This window comes from Pelodiscus sinensis, chromosome 21 (genome assembly GCF_049634645.1).
Source record: "Pelodiscus sinensis isolate JC-2024 chromosome 21, ASM4963464v1, whole genome shotgun sequence".
Classification (NCBI taxonomy): domain Eukaryota; kingdom Metazoa; phylum Chordata; order Testudines; family Trionychidae; genus Pelodiscus; species Pelodiscus sinensis.
Window position 1 is genome coordinate 25,150,004 of NC_134731.1, and position 20,097 is coordinate 25,170,100.

At 42.6% G+C, this 20,097-nt stretch overlaps 1 protein-coding gene across 3 annotated transcripts in view; it reads left to right on the forward strand.

Moving 5' to 3' along the window:
- UBE2G1 (ubiquitin conjugating enzyme E2 G1) overlaps window positions 1-19,034 on the forward strand; it is a 45,110-nt gene extending 26,076 nt beyond the window's left edge. For 2 of the 3 annotated variants that reach the window (XM_075904368.1, XM_075904367.1), the window contains 4 exons: window positions 802-899; window positions 11,624-11,802; window positions 14,694-14,817; window positions 17,935-19,034. In XM_075904368.1, coding sequence (XP_075760483.1) covers window positions 802-899; window positions 11,624-11,802; window positions 14,694-14,780 — 364 coding nt within the window. In that variant the 3' untranslated portion in view covers window positions 14,781-14,817; window positions 17,935-19,034. The remainder of the gene's footprint in view (window positions 1-801; window positions 900-11,623; window positions 11,803-14,693; window positions 14,818-17,934) is intronic. The other variant, XM_075904369.1, reaches the window with a different exon arrangement.
- Window positions 19,035-20,097: the final 1,063 nt, after the last annotated feature.

Sequence of the window (20,097 nt, forward strand, 5' to 3'; positions counted from 1 at the left end):
GCATAGGGGTTGGCTACCAAAATTAGCTTCCTTGGCTTCAAACCTTCCTACTTAAACAACCAAATTAGTTAGGCTTTTGAGTATGGATGCATTTATACCTAATCTATGCCAGGATAGGACGGGACCTCTCTTTTGTTTAACTCACACGTAGCCATTTAAATTGGATAACACAGAGATTCTCTCTACTAATGCTAGAAAATAACTTGACTGTGCTGTTGGAGCCCACGGGTATCCAAGTGCAGAAATCTGCCATTGGAAGAATCAGTAAAAAATGATGGTGGTAAGGGCCCTGGACACAGTTTAGCAAGTTTTCCTGAGATTCCTTGATTTAGTTGGTATTCATAACTCGGTACTGCACCAGTAAACCTAGCTATAGAGCAGGCCTATCAATTGAAGAGTTGACTAAGTTGTATGCTTATTCTTCTGCTGGGAGTTGAATTGCAAGTATTGACGGTATCGCCAGCCAATATAAGGCAGTGGGAGTCAGGCAGGTGAATTTGTAACCAGTGACTCTAAATGTTTAATCACTGAGCTAGCTGAGAGCTCTGTGGAATTGTTATAATGAAGCTTTGTGCTCTGCAAAAATAAAATGTTCCATATTGTAGTCTGAGTATTAGGAGGGGATGGTGAGTAGCTTGTAAAAGGTTCTTAACCATCCATTGTGTAAGCTAATACAATTACAATGGATGCCAACATTACAAAAGGTTTACATCTAATAGAGGTTAAAAATGTCACTCTGGCTTAATTTTCTTGTTTGAGACTTCCAAAGAACTACTTACTGATAATTCTTTAATTCCCCAGTGAAGGTGGCGTATTCAAGGCTCATCTCACTTTTCCAAAAGACTATCCTCTCAGGCCGCCGAAAATGAAGTTCATCACAGAAATCTGGCATCCAAATGGTAAGAATTGCTACAGTTTTAGCTTTCTGTATTTGTAAATGAAAAGGAAGATGTGACTAAAAGACTACCCAGAGGTCACATGGGTCTTGTGTTGTAAAACCTGAAACGGCTACAGTTAGCTGCCTCACCTTGTAATATACTATTTCTTCTCCTCTCCATACATGACACTTAGTGATCTCAACGACAGTGCTCCAAGCATCCACATCTGCCGTACCAGGCTTTAAGTGGCATGTATTAATGGGCAATATCTGGCCCAGGCAAACTGTTGGGGGCTGCCTTAATGATCATCTTTGAGCTGGAAGAAAACTGGGTTAACTTTACATCACTAGCTTGGCAGATACAAGCTGGAATGTCAGAAGACAAGTCAGCTTGACTTCTGTACCAGGAAAGATAAAGGAGCAAATAATTAAGCAGTGAATTTGGCAGGTGGTGTATGTGTTTGTTTTCGTGCAAGGAGCTCCTGTCTCTCAGACCACATACACTTTAGAGACCAGGGTGGCTGAATTGGAGGTACTAAGGGAGGCGCAGAGGTACATGTTTAAGGCTTTCCGGGACACGTAGAATGGTCCCACCCCCAGTCAGGTAGCATCTGTGGTGATGAGGGTGAAAGTGTCCGGTAAGGAGAACATCCAACTGGAGCAGAGGGAAACGATTCCATAGTTGACTCACCTTTCAGATGTTGTGGTATCCTCTCAACCTCTGCGGGGTTAGTCCTTAGGAAAAGGTGGCTGTTAGAAATGGGGGATTCTAGCATTAGAAACAGACAGATGGATTTGTGGTAACTGGGAGAACTGCATGGTGACTTGCCTGCCTGGTGCAAAGGTTGCAGATCTCTCAAGACCTCTAGATAGACTTGTGTAGTGCTGGGAGGAGCTGGTAGCTGAGGTACACATAGGTACCAATGACATAGGGAAGTATAGGAGAGAGGTCCTGGAAGCCAAATTTAGGCTGCTGGGAAAGAGATCGAAATCCAGAACCACAGTGGCAGTGTTCTCTGAAATGCTTTCAATTCCATGTATAAGGCCAGATACCCAAGCAGAACTACAGGGTCTCAGTGCATGGGTGAGATGAGATAATGGTGTAGGGAGGAAGGGTTTGCTTTATTAGGATCTGGGGAAAACTTTTTTTGGGAAAAAGGAGTCTATACAGGAAGGATAGACTCCATAAATCAGCAATTCCCAGCTGCTGGGCTGCAACCTGCTGGCTGTTGACACTCACAGCAGCTACCAAAGCTCAAGCTGGTTGTTCGCAGCGGCTCAGCTCCAGCAGCCATGGTGACTGAAATGGAGCAGGAGGCGCTTTCCTCCCTCCTCTGCCCTTGGGGAAGGAGGAGGGAGTGCGCGTGCCACCAACGGACACTTCCCCCTGCCCACACAGCTGCTTTTGCTGGCAACAATGAGGCAGACAGAGGTACCTCCCTCGGTAATGGCAGCCAGCTGGGGTTTCACACTCTGCCCTAGCGGCCGCTTTTGCTGGTGGCAGGAGGAGGCAGAGAAGGAGGCGCCTCCTTCCTTCCCCCTCGGTAATGGCAGCAAGGCTGCAACTCTTCTCCTCCTCCCAGCTCCCCACCCCCTTCTGCCCTGCCAACGGGGTTGCTCACTAGAAGACTCTGAACTCCAGACAAGGGGGAGAAAATTCACTAAACTGAAAATGGAGGTTTCAGAATGGCTCACAGGACCACTTCATGTTATAGTTCTAATTATCATGATATGAATAGTCTCGAGCTATAGTTGTGGGAAAAATAACTGACTTTTTTCCAGAAACTTTGAAAAGGTGCTTGGGGAGGCAACAGCCACTCCCCCTTTCTGCAAGGCAGTAACAGCCATGCTCCTCTGGAGTGTTGGATGAGGTGGGCTCACATGGTAAGAGGGTGTTAGCATGGGCTATAGGTGTCAGAGGTTAATGGGGCATAGGGGATGGGTTGGGGCAGGCAGTCAGGTAACATTGTACAGTAATTCCTCATTTAACTCTGTAGAAACAGTTCTGAAAATGTTCGTGCTAAGCAAAAACGTGCTATGCAGGGTCAATTTCCCATTAAAAAATAATGGAAAAGGTGGGGGTTGCATTTCAGGTGGTGGTGGTGGAAAAGTCAATTTTTTGTTGGTGCTGGGTTGTCAATGTCAGCATTAGATATCTAGCAACACCAGTCACTGCAGACACAAAGATAAACATCTGAGTGAGCGGAGGAGCGCTGTTACCACGTGTATTCAGCCGCTCATGCGTATTACCACTCTTTTCACCAACTTGTACTGCCGCATGTAGTCTGTCACTTGATTATTTTCGTGTTATTTCGGGGACGGTTGTGGTGTTCAAAAAACACTCCCTAAAAATAAAATCGTGCTATTGTGAAAATGTGTTAAGTGGGCACGTGTTAAATGAGTAATTACTGTATCTGCATATTCATTATGCAAATAAAAGTGTTACTAGTCCACCCAAGGTTTGTGAATGTGTTTGCCAATCCCTGGCATAAAAAAGGTTGGGAACCACTGCCATATTCAGAAAATGGAACCAGACTGCTGGCACCTTAAAATTAAAATGAAAAAGATCACTGGGCAGGTTTTAAACTGAGGGGAGAGCCAACAGGTGTGGTGGAGCACATGGATTGGACAGACATACCTTACTGGGAGTCTAATAGAGAATCTGTGTCCTAATAAAGAGGAGAGGATGGCAGATAAAGTATGGTTGTGATCCGTCAAACGAGTAGCATAAGGAAATGGCAGACAGCTAAATATTGAGAAGACTTTAAAAGTGCTTTATATTTAAATGCCAGAAGTCTAAATAAAAAGGCTGATTTAGCATGACCTGTACTGAATGAAGATATTGACATAGGCATCACAGAAGCGTGGTAGAATGGGTACATGGTACAAAACATACTGGAAGGACAGAACAGGTAATGTTGATGGGGGAGCAGCACTGTGTGAATCAAATGAAGTAATTCTCAATGAACCAAACTGTTCCATTGAATCTTTATGGATAGTAATACCATGCTCTAATTTGAATATAGCAGTAGGGATAGATTACTGACCAGGATAACGATAGTGATTATGAAATGCTAGGGGAGGTTAGAAGCTATAAAAATAAACGCTGCAATAATAATAATGGAGATTTCAGTTATCCCCATATTGCCCATATACACATCCCCTTAGGACAGGATGCAGAAATAAAGTTTCTTGATGCCGTAAATAAGTGCTGCTTAGAGCAGCTGGTTCTGGAATCCACGAGGTGATTTTGATTTAGTCCCAAGTGGGAGGGTGGGATGTGGTCCAAGAGGTGAATATATCTGGACTACTTGGAAATAGTGACCATAATATAATTTAACATCCCTGTGATAGGACAAATGCTAAACCAGTCCAACCCCGTAGCATTTAACTTTAGAAAGCGAAACTGTACAAAAATCAGGAGGTTAAACAAATTTAAAAGGTACAGTACCAAAAGAGAGATCCCTGCAAGCTGAATGGAAACTTCAAAGACCCCATAATGAGGCTCAACTTAAATGTATACCCCAAATTTAAAAAACATAGTAAGAGAACCAGAAAAGGGCCACTGTGATTTGCTTAACTAAGAAAAAGGAACAGTGAGGAAAAAGGCATTCTTTAAGAAGTGGAAGTTAAATTATAGTGAGGAAAAACAGAAGCATAACCTCACAAAGTTTGTGTGTTTAAAAAAAGGGGGGGGGAGCCAAAAGGGAATTTGAAGAATAGCTAGCCAAAAAATAAAATCTGCTAAGGATATCAGAATCAGGAAGACAGCCAAACAACCAGTGGGGCCACTGGAAGATTGAGATGCTAAGGGAGCACTCAAGGACAATAAGGTTATTACAGAGAAACTAACTGAATTCTTTGCATTGGTCTCTACAGCTGAGGATGTTGGGGAGATTCCCAAACCTGAGCCATTCTCTTTAGGGGACAATTCTTCAGATTTGTCACTGTCAATGTGTTCCAAAAATCTTCTAAATGAAAGGTCAAACTAAACTGTAACAAGTCACTAGGACCAGATGGTAGTCATGAAAACTCAAATGTGAAACTGCAGAACTACTAACAGTAGCTGTACAGTAATAAATATATTATTTAAATCCTCTTTTCTACCTAATGAATAGAGAATAGCTAATGTGGTGCCAATTTTTTAAAAGGGCTCTGGAGGTGATCCTGGTAATTGCAGACCAGTAAATCGAACTTCAAGATTGGGCATATTAATTGAAACTATTGAACAGAATTGTCAGATGCACAGATGAATATAACATTGGGGGGGGGGGGGGAGGCAAAATCCTTTCTGTAAAGGGAAATCATGCCTCACCAATCTACTAGAGCTCTTTGAGGGAGTCAGCAAGCATGTGGACAAGGGGATCCTGTGGATATAGTGTACTTGGCTTTCTGGAAAGAAGAATCTCAGAAAGGAGATTCTCAGAAAGGATAGAGGTAATGTCTTGTGGGGTTTCATACTGGGACCAGTCCTGTGTAACTGCAGGGTGGCAGGGGGCTCCCTGAGTGGAGCGCACTGGCTGCCAGCCCCGTTCCCAGGGACTATTGAATAGTTGTTTAACCAATAATTCATGCTGTTACATGACTATTCAATAATCTGATATCTAACATCTCTACTATCCATGGTGCAGCAGCAGTCAGCAAACAGGAATTAAAGGGCTAGAGAATCTTATTGCTTCTGTAAATCCATGGTATGCCCCACATGTTGAATACTGTGTGCAGATGTGGTCACCTCTCAAAGATCTTGGCACTGGAAAATTCAGAAAAGGGCAACAAAAGTGACTAGGGATTTGGAATAACTGCCATATGAGAGAATAGTAAAACTGGAACTTCTTAGCTTAGAGGAGACTAAGGAGGGAATAAGATAGAAATCTATAAAATCATGGCTGGTGTGGAGATACAAGAACTAGAGGTCACCAAATGAAATAAGTGGCAGGATGAAAAGAACAAGTCAACCTGTAGAACTCCTTGCCAGAGGATGTTGTAAAGATTAGGCCTTAACAGGGTTCAAAAAAGCTAGATATCCTCATGGAGGTTTGGGCTATCAATACTTATTAGCCAGGATGGGTAGGAATGGTCTCCCTAGCCTATGTTTGCCAAACTGGAAATGGGTGACAGTGGGTAGACACTTGATGTTGACCTCTTCTGTTCACTCCTTTAGGGCACCTGTCATTTGCTACTGTCAGGACAGGATAGTGGGCTAGATGGACCTTTGGTCTGACCCAGTATGGCTGTGCTTATGTTCTTAAACACCTAGATGGTAAGGAGATAAGTGACAACAGGAATTTGTCAAGAACAAATCATATACAGTAAAACTCTGATGGTCCGGCACCAACTGCAACCCGGAAGTGCTCTGGCAGCTGCTTCAAGTTGTTAGTCAATTACACTAACTGCAGCTGGATCTGCAGGCGACTGGCTTGCAATTTATCTTTGCTCTATCTATTGCCTCTGGGGGGCGGGAGTGGAAGGGGAGAGGGAAGGGAAGGGGACCGAGGTCAGGGGCAGGGGCGCCAAACTCTCCGTCATGTTGCAGGGTGGTGGAGAGGGGGCAAAAGGCAGGCAGCTGCTTCAGGAATTTCTAGTCAATTACACTGCTCTGGGCTGGATCCACAGCGGACAGGCTCTCAGTCTACCTTTCCTCTCTACTGCCCGGAGGGGGGGCCAGGAGAGGGTAGGGGTTGGCGGGGGTGTGCTGAACCCTCCCTCCTCTTGCAGGGAGGCAAAGCCTGCAAGGGGCAGAACCGGAGAGCGGGCAAGAGGCAGGCAGCCGCGTTCGGAAAGTTCTAGTCAATGTCACTGCCCCCAGGCTAGATCCACAGCCGACAGGCTCTCGATCTACCTTTCCTCTCTACTGCCTGGAGGAGGGGGGGCAGAGGAAGGTAGGGGTTGGCGGGGGTGTGCCAAACCCTCCCTCCTGCTGCAGGGAGGCAAAGCCTGCAAGCGGCAGAACCAGGGAGGGAGAGGCAAGCAGCTGTTTCAAGAAGTTCTAATCAATTACACTGCCCCGGCAACAGGCTCGCAGTCTACCTTTCCTCTCTACTGCCTGGAGGGGAGAGGGGGAGCGGTGGGAATGGGTAGATCCCTAGGTGACAGGCTGCTGCTGAAACTCACAAGGGAGGGGAGATGATCTCTTGTGAGTTTCAGCAGCAGCCTGTCGGCTGTGGATCCAGCTGGAGTAAGTGTAACTGACTAGAACTTCCTGAATGCAGCTGCCTGCCTCTCGCCGCCTCTCCCCTTCCTCTGCTCGCAGGCTTTGCCTCCCTGCAACAGGAGGGAGGGTTCAGTACCCCTGGGTCCCAAAGGTGCCGGATTATCAGAAGTCTACTGTACAACCAACCTGATAGCTTTCTGCAAAAGGGTAATAAGCCTTGTGGAGGGAGCAGGGACAGTAGACCTAGTATATCTTGACATTAGTAAAACTTGAAGCTGTCTTGCAAGACCTTCTCAGACTAAGGAATTCTAGCCTACATGGAGCTACTAGAAGATGGGCGCAAAACTGGTTAGAAAACTGTTCCAAGAGTAGTTATCAATTGTTTAGTCATGCTGGAAGGGCATAATGGCTGAGGTTCTGCAGGGATCAATTCTGCATCTGTTCAATACCTTAATCTACTTAGTCAGATAATGGCATAGAGAGTACATCATAAAGCAAACCCTCAGTCCACAAGCAAGTATTAAGAGGATAGGGTTATAATTTGAATGATGTTCAACAAGAACAAATGCAGTGTACTCGGGAAGAAGCAAGGAGTTTCATACAGTCACTTTCCATTTTATATCTAGGGAGGAGTACTGCAGAAAAGCATCTAGGGGTCCTGGTGGGCCACAAGCTAAATCATAGAATACTAGGACTGGAAGGGACCTTGAGAGGTCATTGAGTCCAGTCCCCTGCCCTCATGGCAGGACCCAGTACTTTCTAGACCATCCCTGATAGACATTTATCTAACGTACTTTTAAATATCTCCAGAGATGGAGATTCCACAACCTCCCTAGGCAATTTATTCCAGTGTTTAACCACCCTGACAGTTAACTTTTTTCTGATGTCCATCCTAAATATCCCTTGCTGCAGTTTAAGCCCATTGCTTCTTGTTCTATCCTCAGGCCAGGAAGAACAAGTTCCCCCCCCCCCCCCCCCCCGTGACATCCTTTTAGATACCTGAAAACCTCTATCATGTCCCCCCTCAATCTTCCTTTCCAAACTAAACCAGCCCAAATCTTTCAGCCTTCCTTCATGGGTCATGTTCTCTAGACCTTTAATCATTCTTCTTTGCTCTTCTCTGGACCACCTCCAATTTTTCTACATCTTTCTTGAAATGTGGTGCCCAGAACTGGACACAATACTCCAACTGAAGTCTAGAAGAATTGTCATGCTCACAAAACACTTGTTAAAGCATCCTAGAATCATGTTTGCTTTTTTTGCAACCGTGTCATACTGATTCATATTGAGCTTGTGGTCCACGATAACTCCTAGATCCCTTTCTGCCATTCTCCTTCCTAGACAGTCGCTTCCCGTTCTGTGTGAAACTGATTGTTCCTTCCTAAGTGGAGCACTTTGCATTTGTCCTTATTAAACTTCATCCTGTTTACCTGAGACCATTTCTCCAATTAGTCCAGATCATTTTGAATTTGACCCTATCCTCCAAAACAGTTGCAACCCCTCCCAGCTTGGTATCATCTGCAAACTCTCTGTACCGATATCTAAATCGTTGAAGATATTGAACAGAACTGGTCGCTAAACAGACTCCTGAAGAACCCCACTTGTTATACCTTTCCAGCAGGATTGTGAATCGTTAACTACTTTCTGAACAGTTATGCACCCATCTTATAGTAGCCCCATCTAAGTTGTATTTGCTTACAGTCTCACAGGATATTCTTATCAATAAACTATCAAATGCCTTACTAAGGTCTAGGTATGCCACATCCAATGCTTCTCCCTTATCCACAAGATAATCCTATCAAAGAAAGCTATCAGATTGGTTTGACATAATTTGCTCTTTACAAATCCATGCTGGCTGTTCCCTATCACTTTTATTATCTTCCAAGTGTTTGTGGATGATTTCCTTAATTACTTGCTCCATTATCTTTCCTGGCACAGAAGTTAAACTGACTGGTCTGTAGTTTCCTGGGTGGTTTTTATTTCCCTTTTTAGAGATGGGCACTGTATTTGCCCTTTTCCAGTCTTCTGGAATATCTCCTGCCTTCCATGATTTTCCAAAGATGATAGAGGAGGTATCTGAGCCTTTAGCTATCAACTCCTTGCATATTCTAGGATGCATTTCATCAGGCCCTGGTGACTTGCAGACCTCTAACTTTTCTAAGTGATTTTTAACTTGCTCTTATCTTCTAAACCTACCCCCCTTCCCACTAGCATTCACTAGGTTAGGCATTCCTTCATCAGACTTCTCCGTGAAGACCAAAACAAAAGTCATTAAGTATCTCTGCAACTTCCAAATTTACTGTTACTGCTTCTCCCTCCTCACTGAGCAGTGGGCCTACCCTATACTTGGTCTTCCTCTTGCTTCTAATGCATTGATAGAATGTCCTCTTGTTTCCCTTTATGCCTGTAGCTAGTTTGAGCTTGTTTTGTGCCTTTGCCTTTCTAATCTTGCCCTGGCATTCCTGTATTGTTAGCTATATTCATCCTTTGTAATTGGTCCTAGTTTCCATTTTTTACTCCTTTTTGATCTTTTAGATCATGCAAGATCTCCTGGTTAAGCCAAGGCAATCTTTTGCCATATCTTTCCTAGGCAACAAAATAGCTTGCTTTTGGGCCCTTAATAATGTCCCTTTGAAAAACTGCCAAGTCTCTTCAGTTGTTTTTGATCTTGGTCTTGCTTCCCATGGGACCTTACCTACCAGCAATGAGTCAACCATTGCAAAAAAAGCAAACATCTGCTGAGATGTATTAGCAGGAGCATTGTGAGCAAGACAAAATAATACTTCCACTCTGCTCCGTGCTGATTAGGTCTCAACTGGAGTATTGTGTCCAGTTCTAGGTGCTACATTTCAGAAAAGATTTGGAGAAGGTCCAGAGAAGAGCAACAGTGAATAAAGGGCTAGACAACATGATCAGTGAGGGGAAGACTGAAAGAACTGAGTTGATCTCTTACCGAAAAGAGGACAGAGGGGGACAACTGCTTTAACATTCTTAAAAAGCTGTCCTAGAATCACAGAGCCAAGGTCCAGCCCTCTGCCCAAGGCAGGACCAATCCCCACTGTCATGAGGGAGACATTTGACACCTTTTTTCTTAATCTTTGATAGGCCAAGAAGCTATGGGTTTAAGTTGTGGCAAGGAAGATTTAGGTTTATAACTATCAGGGTAATTAAGCACTTGAACAAATAGCCTAGGGAGGCTGTAGAATCTCCATCATTGGCAATTTGTAAGAGCCAGTTAGACACTTGTTAGGCATGGTCTAGATAATCATGGAACTGAAGGGGACTTGACCTCTGGATGTCCAGTCCCCTGCATGCATGACAGGACCAACCACCATCTAAATTCTCCCTAACAGGTAGGGGTGTGTGTTTAACATGCTCTTAAATCGCCATCATTGGCGATTCTACAACCTCCCTAGGCAATCTTACAGTCTCTGCTAGAGCAGTGCACTTCAGAGCCCCAGCCTGACCCTTCTGGACACCCTGAGGCCCCACACACACAAATTGTCCAAGGTGTGGGCATTGCCCACTTTTCATATGCTTTGATAGACTTTTTTTTTTCCTGGGAAGACCTTTACAGCCACTCCTAAGCACCTGCCTTTGCCAGCGGGGTTACTAACTAGAAGACTCTGAACTCCAGACAAGGGAGAAAAATTCACTAAACTGAAAATGGAGGTTTCAAAGTGGCTCACAGGACCACTTCATGTTATAGTTCTAATGATCATGATATGAATAGTCTCGAACTATAGTTGTGGAAAAATAACTGACTTTTTTTACAGAAATTTTGAAAAGGTTGCAATTAAACTGAAAATACTCACTGTACCCATATTAAAGCAAACCTCTGCCTTAGAGTACGGATGTAACCGATTAACCCTCCTCCCCCGCTTTAAATGCAGAGCTGGATCAGGAACCGTGCAGGTAGCCCAGCTCAGTTTCGACTTGCACTGGGTCCAGGAGGTCAGACCCACCTCCCATAGAGGGACTGCTGCCACTCTGTTACTGGGCAACGAGCAGCTGGTCTGCAAGGGGAGCTGGTCTTTAAACCAGACTAGTTCCCACCTGGTACCCCATGCTGCTGCCTCTGATACAGTGGCTGCCAGCCCCATGCCCTGGGACTATAGACTAGTCGGTTAACTGATGAGCATTCATGAGGTTACTCAATTATTCAATTAACTGATATTTAACATCCCTAATAGACTTGCACTACTCTCTTGCAAAACTTCCTTCTTGTGCAGCCTCTCTGTAAGATGTTCTCAAACTGTCAACTCGATGGTGTCTTTCCAGAAACTTTCCACCATTAACTGTTTTAAAGGCACTTGGAATAGGTTACTTATTCACAGGGCTCGACAAATAATGTAATCTACTTGCCCATGGCGAGTAGATTACAACCCGGAAGAACCGGCGCAGAGCCATCTGTGCATGTGCAGAACGATTTGCGCATGCGCAGAGCACGGAACCGCGCGGCTGGTGAGCGGGGCTCGCCGCCACTTGGCGAGCCTTGCTTATTCAGATGAAGGATAACATCCCCATTGAATATCCTGAAGCCAGCTATCTAATCAACACTAAAATATACCTATTGTCTGCTTTATTTTTTTTAGTTGATAAGAACGGTGATGTCTGTATTTCCATTCTTCATGAGCCTGGAGAAGACAAATATGGCTATGAAAAACCTGAGGAACGCTGGCTTCCCATCCATACAGTGGAAACTATAATGATTAGTGTTATTTCTATGCTGGCAGATCCCAATGGTGACTCTCCTGCTAATGTCGATGCAGCGGTAAGTCTCCTGGCTTTTCTAATTACAGTGCTGCTATATGCAGTAGGAAACTTAGAATGAAGTAAGTACAAAAATCTGAAGGGCATCATTTGACTTTGCTTACCAGTCACCTAATATTATGTTGCACTAAGACTCTATTCTTGCCCAGTAAAAATGAACACGCAACAAAGCTTAATAGTTAGTCTTAAATGCTAGAGTCTCAAATTCAGCTCCTTTTCCAGAACTTTACCAGAACTACTTAGTTGTTAGAAATTGTGGAAAGAGTACTAGATGTAGTGTTTAAAAAAAAAAAAGTAGAAACCAGAAAAGTCAGGTACACAATGTTAAATAGTCATTTAAAAAATGAAACTCTATTATGCACTATTATTCTGCAGTTGAATGCACAGGAGTCTTCATGGCAAATGCTAACCTCCTTTGGAAGTGGGCATTGGTTGTACAGACTATTACTTGTCTTTTCCTCTACCTCATACTTAACATCTTTATTTTTGTTTGGTTGTCTGCCTCCAAAAGAGGGGAGAACATGAAGCCCCCTTAGAAGGCCACCAATTGATGGCTTGAATGCTGTAATAATAATGAGACTTGTATATATTTTACACAGAAAAACCTCCAGCTGTTCTTGGAAAGAATGGCAGGGCCTCCTCCACAGGTGGCCTGCCTGGTGTCTGTATATTACAGCTATCAACACATACACGTGCTAGAAGACAGACTTGCAAATCTAAATTAATCTCTCTCCAGAGACTCTGAGAGTGGGCTACTGATATCTATCACTCACTGATTAATGTCCAATTATAAGTCACTTTCTGTCCCTTAAGCCCATGTTTTGTAAAATGTGAACCAACAATCCATGTGGCCTTTGCTCTAGTGTTGTGCAACTTTTTTAAAAAAGTGCCCCTGGAATGGGCACAAGAACAAGACTGCAAAAACGAATTCTTAGCAATTAGTCAACATTCTTGTCCCCAGGGGTGGCAGCCAGTGTGCTCTGGCCCTATTCCTATGGAGCACCCTGCGCTGCTGACTCTGAAAGAGGCAGCAGCAGCACAGGGTACCAGGCAGGAGCCAATCCGCAAGGGGAGCCAGTTAAAAAACCAGCTCCCCTCACAGACTGGCTGCCTCTGGCTGCTATGCAGGGTGGCAGCAGGCCCTTTCCACAGGGGTCTGAGCTCCTCACGGACAGGGGCTGCTACCAGAGCAGCCTGTCCACAGAGAGCTTGGGCCTACCACAGACAGACTGCTTTGCAGCAACAGCCCCTATTCCCAGGGAACTCACAGGTTGCCACCCCTGCCCTCTGGGGGACTATAGAGTAATCAACTAACTGCTAAGAATTCATACAGTTAGACAGCAGGTAATAGAGTAGTCAACTAACGCCCCTAATTTGTACATGTTTGCAGTGGCATCCCAGGTGCAAACTTTTTGCTTCCCTAACTACTTCTATGCAGCTCTTTACCTTTTGCCTACTATTTTGGAAAGAAGAGAAATACTTGTCCTGGTGCACAGTCCACGTTCCCTTGCCACTTCTGGATTCTCAGATTGCCAGTGGGATTTTGCATGTGCACATCTGGGTTGTGGGTTTGTTTCTTGTTGTTTTTGTTCATGTCTGGCTATTGGGTGTATCTCTGACTTCCAGTATCCTCTAAATGCCATAGACAAATATGCTGTCTAACTGTAAGTCTACACTGCAACAGTATTTCAGAATAACGAGCACTATTCTGAAATAACTTAGTCTGTATCTACATAGCAGGCAGCTATCTTGAAATAGTGTCAAAATACTGTCAAGGTGGAGGACATATTTCAACTCCTGTAACCCTCATTGTATAAGGAATAAGGGAAGGCAGAGGAAGAGTGCTCTATATCAAAGTAAGTGCTGTGTAGACGCTCCCATTTGACATAGCTCAGTTTGTGTAGCTTCTTTCAAGTTAAGCCCTACAGTGTAGATGCACCCATGTATGTGGATAGCTAATAGTGTCTGCTTCTGCTCATGGCTTTGGTAGGCATCCTTGGACATCTGACTTATTTCACTGCTATCCATGAGATTCTGAATAGCAAGTGTAGCGCTGACACCAGAACTAAAGTTAATAATGTGAAAGGGAGTTGTTGATGATACACTGGAGAGGGCTCAGAAGGGTTATGAGAGTGACAGAAATATTGGAAAACTTGCCTTAAGCAAGCAGCTCAGTCTCTTTAAGCTAAAGAGATTAAAGGCTAACTTGATTATCTGTAAGTACTTACATTGAGAATAGAAATGTAATATAGGGCTTTTTATCTAACAAATGTGTACTGACCTAAATGGCTGGAAGCTGAAGCAAGACCAGTTCAGACCATAAAGCAGATCTCAACAGTGAGGGTGACTACTAGGCTTATAATGGAGAATCTACTGTGTGCAGTTAAGTCAAGAATATATGTTCTAGTTTTAAAACAGGATTTCCCTGAATTAATTCCCATAGTCTGTGTTCAGCAGGAGATCAGAATGGCCCTTTGGGTGTTACCTATGAATCTGCTGTTGCTTTGCATATGGCCTAGGACTGACCAAACATCTCTCTACATGGTTTTTAAACGTGGCTTCCGTTTGGAAAGAACCAGGTGGAGAGAAGGGGGTCGGGGTGTGTGTTCAGTTTTTCATTTTGTAATCTCAAGGGCTAAACTTCTTGATGAAAGCTTAAAATGTAGAAATGGCCTAGTTTAGGTCTCCATGGTTTTAGAGACCAGCTTTCCAGGAGCCTCAAGCTTTTTTCTTCAAGCATCGAAATGCCATGACTCTTTCAAGAACAGCTTGACTAGTTTTAAATACTGAGTCTTACAGAGTCAAACTTTGGTACTGGAAACTTATATGGAATTTCTTGCTGTAATCTTTTATTGTGGTACTAACATCAGTTGTCCAACTACTTCTTTACAGAAAGAATGGAGAGAAGACAGAAATGGAGAATTCAAAAGGAAAGTTGCCCGCTGTGTAAGAAAAAGCCAAGAGACTGCTTTTGAGTGATACTTATTCAGCAGCTAGTAGCTTCACTTTTTTCAGGGTAAGTAGTGATATCTTAAAGGAGTCACCTTCACCTCCATTAGTTTATAGTTTGCCCTGCAAGTCATCAACAGTACAAACCCTTATTCAGGCATAAATACCTTCCCCTCTCTCGAGGCTTTGCTTTTTCTCTCCTAGTTTCAGCACTGCCAAAGACTACAAGGCTTTGGAGACACTAAATGTGTGTGGGTTTTTCCCCTTCATGCATTACTCCACTAAGTTTTTTGCCTGGGTTGGTAATGTTCATGCTAGTTTTATTAGCTTTGTGATAATTAGGGTCCCAGGAGAGCCATCTAAGTCACTCAATTAGAGTGCACTGAAAAAATGTAATAGCCAATCCCAAAGCTGGTGGCTATTTACCAAGCCAGAACAAAACTGTTTCTATATTATTTTGGTTAAAGTCCAAACAGTGCCCAGTACCGAGCCTCAGGCTTCCACCTAGACACCCAGGTTAGAAAGTTCTATCAGTCCCAAAGGATTGGACACACTACCTTCCAGGTTAAGAAAATATTTTAGACCTTGTTCCAAGCTCTCACTTGTAACCAGTACTTGTAAGTGAACTAAAGACTGTTGGTTAAAAGGTCAATATAAATACAGACACAAGTTGAATTCTTGAGATTGAGATCTATAATAGAGATGATCTTTTAGTTGCAGAGAAATTTTTTCAGATCAGTCAACTTATAATAATGGGCCATGACTTAAGGATACCATGATCACTTGATCTCATCCTTCATGGCTTGCAACTTTCCTGGAGAGCATCCAATCAGATATGAGATGACAGAGGATCCTATCTAAAGGAGCATTATGCTTTTGCAGCAGTCTCTTGACCTGGGAGAACATGAGGCTTTTGTTATAACCTTCTGTCTCCGAAACATTGTGGCAGTTAGCACAAGGTAACTGATCCATTAAACGATTTATGTACAGTTCTCCGTAACCTTAAAAGACACCAAAACAAAGTTTTAGACCAGGATTACTGTCCTCACAAGACCTGGGCCAACACCTACTGACCTAACAATGCAAGTTTGCATTGTTAAAGTTCTACTGGAATCTAATTCAACAGCCCGACTGTCACTTACACATCTTCCGAACAAGTTTTCAAAGGTTAATCCTGGGTCAGTCAGCCTATGAGCTGGCTAACCTTTTCTGGCCATGTGCCATGTTAATCCAGACTATCTTAATATGCATCCCCCCCAAGTCTGAGATTTGGTTTGGCTGTATTTTATACCAGTTCTCAGCAGTGGCTACAAATACATATTCCATTGCCCATACTAGTAGTAATACTACATGGTGCTTAACTACAGTAGCTCCTCAAGGAAAAGGAGTCGACTTGACAAACTGGTAGTCAGCAGTAATTCAGAGTGGGAGTTGAACTATTACATGTTTTAATTCTCTGGACTAAATATCCACTCTTATTACCAACAACCACAGGTTCTAGACTGAAACACCATCTTTTCACAGAGAATGTTTGGGTGTTTTGACCTTGTTTTTTTCAGTAGCTTGAAACAGAATTGAAATGCTAGTCTCTCTTCTGCAGAGAAGAGAGGCTGGGCTACTAAGCACAAAACCATTTTCTTTCTGTAACTGTCATGAGATCAGAAGTCTCAGGATGGAGAGGTGGTTAGACATTTGCCCTTAAGCAAGCTACTTAACATCCCCTTGCTCATGCAGAGAGCTAGGATTTAAAATGCAAACTCTTGCCAGATCTGATGTTGGACAAATTGTGTTGGAATGATCCTATGTATATAACAAGTTTTAGTGTTCTTGTCTCTTCACTGTTGTTGAATTCTATCTGTGCCTGAAAAGGGATTTAGCCCTTTTTAACTTGCCAAGGAGTAACTTCTGTATTCAATTAAATTAGCTTTTAGAGTTTAGCAGTCTTGTGATAAATGGCTAGTTTGGCACAAATATTCCCTGTAGCCATTAAGCCACATCTTATCCACCACATAAAACTGGCATTCCTTGCATTTTAGTATCCTGAACCTAACTGTAGCAAAATTGTGCTGCTGAATGACCTCACTGTGGGAAGGGATTGATTGTCTTAACACTTAACTCTCAGCGAAGCTTTCACAACGTGGAACAATGTGTGCTAGTTGCACTTCTTGTTTCTTGACCCCACCACTTCTAACATGAAACTTCTAGAGAAGACTTGCTGTACTCAGGCTGCATAATTACTCAAACAGCAATCCCACTTGATACTGGTTCTGACCACAGCAAACAGCCAGGCATAATTGACTTGAAACTGAAAGGGCATGCTTGAGAGAAGTGGACTGTTCTTTAAATCTTGAAGATATATGGGAAATGTGTGAGTAACTTAGACCTGCAATTCCCTTTGATATTTCTCCCTTTGGAGGAAAGGTGAACAGAGCTAGAATATGGGAACTGTTTGTAGAATAGCAATGGGTATAGCAAATAAGGCAGTGTGTTGTATCCAGTGGACAATACTTTTTAAGCTATGTTGCCATACTGAATAAGTACAGTGGTGCGACTTACATTTGGCATGAACGATGCCCACGAGTAGAAGGAAGTAATGCTGATTACAGAGTAAGCTGGTCATCTTGTTTATGGAAGGCAAGTCCTCTTGAATTCCGTTTGGTGGCAGGGATGAAATCTAGCTTCACAAATAGACTTAAAGCATTACTGTTATAAAAGTGCGTGCTACTTTTATGCTGCTGTTCATACTCCTCTCCTGTAAAATACTACTAGAGTCAACTTCAGTCATTCAGAATCTTAAAATGTTTGCTTGCTTGCTATACAAATACTCAACTATGGACTCATCCTAGATGCATATGAGGAACCTGTGTGTGTGTGTGTGTGTGTGTGTGTGTATATATAATGCACTCAAATGCTTACACTTGTACTAAAAATTTAACTGACATAGAGGTTTAGAGCTCAAATGTATCTGTGTTGAAGCATTGCGCTGATTAGATTCCTCTCCCTCAGATGACTGAGTGGTTAGTTCTAAAAGCCAAGCAAGAAACACACAATTCAGGTAAACTGGTTTGAGCACAGACAACTGTAAATGACTCTTTTGGACTACAAGCACTGTTTCTCATCCAGGAGCAATTAAAAATTCATCTCTTTATCAATGTGCTAATGACTGTATTTTCTGTATTATTAGGTCTCCAATTGAGAAACATGGCACTGTTTTTTCCTGCACTCTACCCACCTATTGCTGGACTTCTGTTGTAACATGTTGGCAAAAACTGGCTGGAACTGGGCTGCAATAAACATGCCAGTTATCAATGCTGACAAGAGCCTAACAAGTGCCAACATAAGATGATTGCGCATTTTGAAATCTAATGAACTGCTTTAACCTTCAGGAAGAATTGTAAAGATGTGTACATAGCACAACATGATCCGGATAATATATATACTGTTCATGTACATCCACAAATACACAGTGTACCAAATAATGCTGTCTTGTAGTTAGGATAAAAATCGTGTACATTCTAAAAGATTTTAGCAAATTTTCTTTCCCTGTTCATTGTTTCTTATCAGTTTTTTAAAAAAACCTTTTGAAGCATGTCAAACTAAAACCAATTAGGATTAAAGATTTTTCCACTTTATTTTTCTTTGAACAATTGAGGCTTAATTAAAACTTTTCACTTGAAGTTTAGTATCTGTTTGGGGGGGAAAAAATACTCCCAACCTTACCCTGTAATCTCCTCAAAGGTTCAGATTTTCCTAATCAAACATTGAAAGGATGGATCTATAAGCAACTATCTGATACTGATGACCTTTGACCATGCAAAGGTTCTCCCCCTTTCCGCTTTTTGACTCAGTTGCACACAGTTCTTGGATTGGGTGTAGCAATAAAACTTCTGGCTGTGGAGCACCCTTGAGCCTGCTATTTTTTCAAAGGGCTGAGAGCTTTGGTTTGGAAGTGCTCAGTTGACTAAGTTAGCTCAAGATAGGATAAGCTGCTTTCTCTGGTTTTTGCCTCTTGTCTTTGTTTTTAAGTTTTTTGGATTTAAAAGGTATGCACATCTGTAAGCTTTCAAACTTAGTAAATTCTGGATTTGGTATCAGAAATACCGTTTCCCTTATCCCTATTCTCTCTTCTGTGGCCCTTCATATTTTTGCCTTCTATTCTTCTACTGCAGATTTTTCTCACCTAATGTACAAAGAGAATTGCGATGTATATTTTCATGTAATTTGATTTTGGAATTCTGTCACCTTCTGTAGTGAGTTCTTCCAAAATATAATTTTTTCCAATAATTTTGTGTCAAGCTGTGTTTCGGTTTTTTGTTCTTTTTTTTAAGAATCTGATGTGTAGTTTAAGGCTTTAAACAGATTATGGCCTGAGTTGGTGCTTTGCTTCCCTGTTAGCACCCAATAGGCAGTCTTCAATAGGCAGTCTTCAAAAATAGACTTTTATATTTTAAACTAATGTTTATTGTAGAACCTGAAGGTTGTCATGAGGGGCCTAGTGGGCATGGCTTCTGCCCTGAAAAACTAAGGCTAGCACTGAGAATCTCAAGCAGTAGAAAATGAGTTCTACTTCAAGATTCAGAGTACTTGCTGCATCCTGCAATGAGACTTGGTACTACCAAATTTTATTTAAAAAACAAAACAAAACAACCCAACAGAGAAAGTAACAAGATTATTTATATCAAGCCAATTCTTCAATAATACTCATGGACAGTAACTAGTTCAACAGGTAACTTAATGGAAGGTGAATGGTGGGAGATGTGCATAAGAGGTGCTACATTGAAGTGTGGGCAGCAGAAATAAAATCTCTGCCGTAGATACTAGAATCTTGTGCCAAGCTATCGGTTCAGAGCCTTTTTTGATGGAAGTCCTTCTCTTTTTGGTCTAGTAAAGCCCCGGTCTAACCTCTAGAATCCTGTGTCCATCTTCGGAGGTGTTGGTTTTTTCTCGTATGCTCTATAGCAGTGACCTAAAGATGCATGTTTAAAAACAAAAAAGCATACTTTAAAATTCAAGTGAAAAATGCGATCTCTTATACAGCCACTTAGAAGCCTCCAATGAGCAGTAATACTTAATTACGTAGATCTCCACTGAAAAGTCTTTAGTGTATAAGACTTGACTGTGGAATACTAGTGTTGGCATTTGCTGTACTAGAAAGACTGCTAGTGGCAAAAAGTGTGGTGGTAATTGATAAACCACACTTTCAATTTTACTAGAAGTCATCCTGCCATAAATCCTTGAATAATCATTAGATTGAACAGTTGGCTAGACTTAATTCTAGGCTGCAGTTTTACAAAAGTGAGGACCAAAGAAAGCATATGGCAGGCTTCTGGGGAGGGAGGGGGAAGTT